General features: G+C 31.5%; 1 protein-coding gene across 1 annotated transcript; it reads right to left on the bottom strand.

The window, feature by feature from the left end:
• Nucleotides 1-3,185: 3,185 nt before the first annotated feature.
• LOC18595698 (SNARE associated Golgi protein family) lies at nt 3,186-7,077 on the bottom strand. Its single transcript, XM_007023770.3, has 5 exons — nt 6,837-7,077; nt 6,064-6,318; nt 5,376-5,612; nt 5,056-5,273; nt 3,186-3,662 (listed from the first exon to the last, which is right to left on the bottom strand). The coding sequence occupies exons 2-5, from the start codon at nt 6,316-6,318 to the stop codon at nt 3,395-3,397; spliced, it is 978 nt and encodes a 325-aa protein (XP_007023832.1). The 5' UTR covers nt 6,837-7,077; the 3' UTR covers nt 3,186-3,394.
• Nucleotides 7,078-7,355: the final 278 nt, after the last annotated feature.

Below are 7,355 nucleotides of genomic sequence, written 5' to 3' on the forward strand. Positions count from 1 at the left end.
GGGATGGCAATGGGTACCTTATTATAAGGTATATGCAGTACTCAACTCGATTATACCAGGTTAGGGTACCCTATAATAGGGTTGGAATGAGTTCAGGTAGTGATTTCACTACCTATATCGGGTTCAAGTACTACACCTTGGGTACCCGCTACCGGAACCCAATTATGTTAATATTTGGGTTACACTAGTACCTGCACCGAACCCGATCCCAATACCCGTTTATATATATTTTATTATTATTTAAAGGATTAAATTAAAAATAATCAACATTAATATATTTATTAAAAGTTGACAAATATATTAAAAAGTACGGTTACTCAAATTATTAATGTGATGATATTAATATATTTAAATTAAAAATTATTAGATTATTAATTATGTTTAAATAATATGAATATCATGTTATGTTACAAAGGAATATAATTACTATCATATATATACTTTAAATATAAATATATTTACCCTTTATTTTGTATTAACATTACAAAAATTATAACTTATAATATATATACTTAAAGAGAGTCTTTGAGATTATAGCAGTTTTGGAATCTAACTATTTTGTTTTAATTTCATGTAATTAAAAACAAACCCGTATAGTTGATTAAATTAATTCGTTAAATTATGATTATTAATTAACTAGGAATGTTTTTTAATATATACATTATATATATTGAGTTCATTTATAAGAAATATAATTACTATATTATATATATACTAATACTTTTAGTATATATACACTTTAAATATAAATATATTTACTTTCTATTTTATATTAACATTACAAAAGTTATAGCTTGTAAAATTATTAATTATAATATATACACCTTTGTTTATATAAACTTATAATATACAAACCTTAAGAGAAGTTGTGAGATTAGAATAGTTTTGAGATCTAGTTTTTTTTTTTTAATTTCATGTAATTAAGGACAAACTCATATAATTAATTAAATTAATTCATAAAACTAGGATTATTAATTACCTTGTAATGTCTTTTAATATAATTACTTTATATATATTGAGTTCAATTATAAAGAATATAATTACTACTATACATATAGTAAAATACTTTTAGTGTGTGTGTATATATATATATACACTTTAAATATAAACATATTTACTTTCTATTTTGTGTTAACATTATAACAATTATAACTTATAAAATTATTAATTATAATATATATACCTTTGTTTATATAAACTTAATTACCTAAAAAGAAGTTGGGAGATTAGAATAGTTTTGAAACTTAGCTTTTTTTTTTAATTTCATGTAATTAAGAACAAACCCATATAGTTACTTAAATTAATTAATGAAACTATGATTATTAATTAATTTGTAATGTTTTTTAATATCTATACTTTATATATTGGGTTTGTTTATAAGGAATATAATTACTATTATATATATACACTAAAATACTTTAAATATATATATACTTTAAATATAAATATATTTACTTTTTATTTTATGTTAACATTATAAAAATTATAACTTATAAAATTATTAATTATAATATATATATGCACACTTTACAGTATATAACTTATAATGTTTTTTAATATATACACTTTATATTATATATTATGTTCATTTATAAATAATATAATTACTATTATATAAGTTAATAATTACTAAACAATAAAATAATATTGATTTATATTATATATTATGTTCATTTATAAACATACTTTATAGTTTTTGATTATTTAAATTTAAATTTTATTATTTGTGTTTTGGTTAATTGAATTAGTAGTTAATTATATGAAATATATAGGAGAAATATTATTATATATGTATACGGGTTTGGATAATTGGGTACCAATGAAGAACATTTTAATAATTTTTTTTATCTAATCGGGTTTTTATATGGGTTAAGGTAATTATAGGGTAGTGGGAATATATTAGGGTTAAGGTTAGGGTAGTAATTTTTAAAATTATTCGGATAATTAATAGGGTTCAAGTAGTTGATTTTTTATAGAGTTAGGGTTCGAGTATGTCGAAATTAACGAGTACCCTACCCATTGAGAACCCTATATATAATTATGTTGATGTATAAATGCGGTGGAAGACAAGCCCACGCATGATATATATATATGTATGTATGTATGTAAGGTTTGCTTGGGTCTAATGAGGTCATACCCACGTAGATCCATGCGTCAGGTATGTCTCGGAAATGGGATGTGACACATTGTCAAAATTATTCAAAAACTCCATTAACTAATTCATCTCAGTAGAAACTGTTATAACTACTGTAAAGATTTCATTAAAAAAATTGTTCCTATACAATTCCAATCTAACATATTTTAAGAAACATCTCAGATAAATTTTTCATTAAACAATTTGTACTCATCAATTTTATGCAATAAACAATTGAATAAACATTAATTGAGAAAGTTCATAGCAAATAAATTAGCAAAATAATAAACAAAATAATTAAATCTAAGAAAGGAAAGTGAAACTATGAAAGTATGGGAAACTTGAATCAAATAGTATTAAAAACCAAATGAAATGGTGAAAAAAAGCATCACATTTTGGCAAAGAAACTCAACGCAAAAGGACTAACAAAGTATAGTATAATTTTTAATTTTTTGATGAAGTTAAATTATTGGTTGTTTTTTTTCATTTACCGTTTCAAAAATTTTCAATGGTCTATTATTTTATATTTGATCCAAATATTTTTCTTTTTTTTTTTAAATTCTTTTGCTAGATATATAGTAAAATGAGAAAAAAAATATATAAAGTGTGGCTCTTTCATGTTTCTGTATTTTTCTGTTTGTGTCTTCGTGGCAAGATATATTTGATGGGCACCAGAATGGGGACACAAAGCGGCCAGGTGATTTCGGTTCTCAAAAAACCAAGGATGTTGTATAGGCATATTGGTTATATCTGATGTGCAGTATTATGACTTATTTGTCCTTATTGGAGGTTGGGATAATCTGTTAACGGGCGGTTTGTTCTTGGTGTGTTGTCTAGATCATGCTTGTTGAGAACCTTTTTTAATTTATTAAATAAATTCAGTTGCCTTTCAAGAAAGAATGGGTGCCTGTCTTTTATAATTATCTATCAATGAAGTTCTATTGCCTTCCGAAAAGAAAAAAGACTAGGCACAAAGCTGAGATTTCATGGATATCGAATCTGTTCATCTTGTATATGTCATGAAGGAATGCTGCAAAAAACCGCAAGCAAATGGCACGTAAGTGTTTCCATATATACATGTGAATTTTAATGGAATATTCCCCCTGTTACAAGATGAACAACAGAAACCCAGTCTCCAGACAAGAAGAGAGAGAGAGAGAGATCATGATATGTACTTGTATTTTTCCTATGATCAGAAAGATCCAGAAGCCTAAACATTCTAACTCTTTAGAGAAACAATGTATTCCATTTGTATACGTGCTATGACGAAAAAGACATGAAGCCCAGATTCTTAGGTCTTTCAAGTGGAAGCTTCTCCATCTCTAATCCGCCCTGGTAAGAGGCAGAGTCATCTTCTTCCTTGGTCTCTCCATTTTCAAGATCCTTTAAAGCTCTTTTTGCATAAACAGTAAAAGCAATTGTTGTAACAATTGCTATAATGAGGGAGATAATATTGTATATAATTTCCACAGCCGTCAAGTGGTGGTTACCATACTTAACATCAGCTAATGTCCTTATTAACCGACCACTGCACAAAGACGTAAACAGTTAGTTGAGAGAGACAGCACCCACCAGCTGCACATAACATCAAATTAAAAGCTCAAAAAATAAAAACTTGTACTGAACGACAGTTACATAAAGTCTTGCCTTCTGTCAACTGAACATTATACAATTTAGTTTCAATCTGGTAGGAGCCTTAACTTTATAAAGTTTTTTAAATAAGACTGCCTTCTGCTATCTGATCTAAAGTAGTCCTTGGACTTGCAAAACTGGTCAGTGACACAAAGTCACTAACAACATCATTAGGTACTGTTGGGGTCAGATAGCATGGCAGCATGACTCTGGCCGATAATTGAAATACATTACATACGTGCCTAAAGAATTGCAATGTTTTCACCATTGGCATTTTCTTCTTTTTTTCTTTTCTAAATTTCTTTTCTTGTCTCTTCTTTCTGCAGAACATTCTCAGATTTCAGCAACTCATCCTCAATCTCCTTGCTCTTTGCCTTTGAAACCATCCCCTAACTACCAGCAATGGTGATCTCTCCTTTCTTCTTGCATTCTCTCTCCCTCCACTGCATTTGTTCTGCGCAGAACAACTGCCTTCCCTTCTTTCCTGTCCTCACAGATTCACTCCGTTTCTTTAGTTATCTCCCTCTCATCTTTCCCTTTTTCCTCAAGTTTTCCTTGCATTCAATTTGATTTAGCCTCAAATGTAACCCTCATTTCCTTTCACCACTCTCTCTCCACTTCTCAACTTCTAATTTCCATTGCTAATAGTTATGGACATGGCACTTGCAGCTGAATTGGCATCTACAATTTTGTGGAGCTGATGGCATCAAGTAATGGAGAGGATTGGTAACCCTTTTTGGCTTTGTAACAGCACTGATGCATAGCAAGGGGTTTAGCTTTCAGGTCATTTTTTTATGGCAAGGTGATAGCAGAGAGATTGTGAAGAAGCAGAGTCCTGTACAGCACTTTTATGTTCAACTTATTTTGGATGGCAGTTGTGCTTATCATACAGGAATTGGGCTTGATCGTGTCTGGCTGTTGTGACATTGTGGTGGTGTAGGCAGTGGCAGAACCAGAACAGGCAGTATTTGAGGGTGGGTTTTCAAAGATGCAATGTACTACCATAATTAGTAACATTGTGGCAATTTTAGCTGCATCAGCAAATTATGATAAAGGACACCATCAGCTTAACTTAGTGCCACACAAGGAACAAGGTTTGCATCAGTTGATTGAAAAAATTGCAAGCCTAAGTGCTATATTAGACCTCATTTGGGGGAAGGGGGACAGCAGGGACTCATTTCAACAAATTAATAAGTCAACTTCAGGAACGTCTAGCATGCTTTGACAAAGATAATATTTCTTTGGACTGGAGTACTCTAAAATTAACATGAGTTCTTCACATAGCATACCTGTAGATATAGATAAAAGCTTCTGGAATCATTCCAGCAATTGATCCACATAAATAGGGCCAAAACCTCATGCTGGTTACCACAATTACATAGTTGAAAATTGTGTAAGGAAATGGTGAAACTCTAAAGAGAGCAACAACTCTAAATTGATGGCTCCAGCTTCCTTCTCCTGCAAGTCGAATCATAGCAGCTTTCTGGGGCCATTTCTTCAACCAGTGCTGTGCATCCAAGTGACAAAAAAGATCAGAGACAGCAGAAATGAAAATCAAGTTTCCTAAATAACTAATCAAATATCAGCTGAAAAGAAGTAGAAGTCTTACATGGATACGGTCACGAAAAAGCAGTCCAATCAAATAGGGTAAGACCATTCCGACAGTTGTTCCAACCATAATTATGAGGAACCCAAGACCATAGCCAAAAATCATCCCAGCCAACCACATCGAAGGACCAGAAGGTATTAAGAACACAGGAAACAAGGCAAGAGAAGCAACAAGCACAATAGCAAGAACTGGGCGACCAAAGGCAGTTGCTTCCCATTGCATGATTGGGAAAAGAACCTATAGTTAAATTGAAAATTCATCAAACGCTACATTTCAGTTGTCACATGGTGAGTACACTAAAGGAGACAGACTTACACAAATTGCGAAGCAGGAAAAATATAATTATAGAAAAAGGTTCTAGGCATCCAAAATTGCCCATGAAAATTAAATGGTTAGGAAAACCACATATCCTCTGGAAAGTATTTACAAATGTCCTCTTCTTAGCTTATGTTCCACCCCTTCTAATATGAATTTATGTTTGAAATGACATCGAAGATTTAATTGCACTTTTCAACGTATCCACTAAACTTTAACTCTTCCGAACGTTTTCCTTTGCAATGTTCTTAGTGCAGTTCTAAACATTAAAGGCTGCAATGGTAAATTAATTGAACAACAATTGTGCCATAATATGTAAACTAAAGTGACAGAGTGAGTGGAGAGAGAGAAGAAAGCTATGGGTAGCAAGTACCTTCTCAAAAAGAAATGGCACTCCCCATTTCAAGAAAATGAGAAGCAATATAAGTGTAAATATGCAGAACACAATGGCTTTGATCCACCAGACAAAAGAGTTACTCCTCGTGGGTGGTTGAGGTTGCAAGGTGTCCATTTCCGTTGCAGTGGGTTCTTCATCAGAAGTAACCAGCCTTACATATTCACTGTCTTCCCTCACATGATGCCCAGAGTTTGTGCTTTGTTTTTCCAAGTCCTCAGATGAGTTTGGCATCTGAAGCAAATGTAGACATGAAACTACTCAAAAAACTGCAACTCATATTGTACACGAATTGATGGTAGAAAATTAGTCTATGGGGATTGCGATTGCAATTGCCCAGCAACACCCGACCAGAAATATCATATTTTTGTTATTAATAATTAGTCTGTCACAACTCAGAAAACTAACAGGAAACCACGTGGCAAATAGATCGAAATAATTAGGTCGATGAAAATATGAATTTCGAAATTAATTAGGAAAAGAACTTAGTAACAGCTAAAGCAACATCAATCAGCATATCCAATTCGAATTTAATAAAGGCAAATTTATTTTTGAGGACTAGAGTAAAAGTGGATGCCCTAATACATAAAAATCATCCATGAACCCAACACGGCCAACAAATATCTTCATATTTCCTATGATTTTAAGCCAATTATTCCTTCCTATTATGCTTTTGTTGCTTTTTAGAAATTAAAACCGACCAACCCCGAGGTGGTAAAAGAGAAACGAAAAGAAAATTCCGGAAACTTCACCTGTTTTTCTCTTTGTTTTTTATAGTCCAACAGCTGACAAGTTCCAGTTCCAGCGGCGTGGGAGGAGAAACAGACGAGCTGCTCTGCCTGTCAGGCGGCTGGTCGGAGATCCCTCGCTTGTTATTTTGAGCAGAAGGAAAGGTGTGCGACTTGAAATTTCCGTGCTTCTTTTCTTTTCTTTTATTCTGCTTTTTGAATGAATTCAACACGCCCAAGCTTCTAACAAATATTCAAACTTAACAACCAACTTTTTTTTTTTTTTTACGGTTTTCTGTTTTCTCTTTCCTTTCTAGAAGAACTACTCTCTCCATTTTATTTTGTTTATCATTTTTTTCTTTCTTAGTGTATAAAAATTGTGTTCTGTTATCCTTTGTACCAACACTTACAAAAAACGTCTTTATATTCCTACTTTCTTTTATATTTTGAATATATTTTTATGAATTTTTTTAACCTTTTAGCATTAAAATTCCTAATAATTGATTTTGAACATCTGAGCTTTTCAATAGAGGTAAAATATGA

Source organism: Theobroma cacao, chromosome 6, assembly GCF_053813885.1.
Source record: "Theobroma cacao isolate CCN51 chromosome 6, ASM5381388v1, whole genome shotgun sequence".
NCBI lineage: Eukaryota > Viridiplantae > Streptophyta > Magnoliopsida > Malvales > Malvaceae > Theobroma > Theobroma cacao.

Bases quoted from the DNA above. Each gene is read 5' to 3' on its own strand.
- LOC18595698 (XM_007023770.3), bottom strand. From the start codon at position 6,318: ATGCCAAACTCATCTGAGGACTTGGAAAAACAAAGCACAAACTCTGGG. The intron at 5,613-6,063 runs GTACTTGCTACC...ATTTAACTATAG, and splicing joins TGCCATTTCTTTTTGAGAAG to GTTCTTTTCCCAATCATGCA. The intron at 5,274-5,375 runs GTAAGACTTCTA...TTGGATGCACAG, and splicing joins TTTTTCGTGACCGTATCCAT to CACTGGTTGAAGAAATGGCC.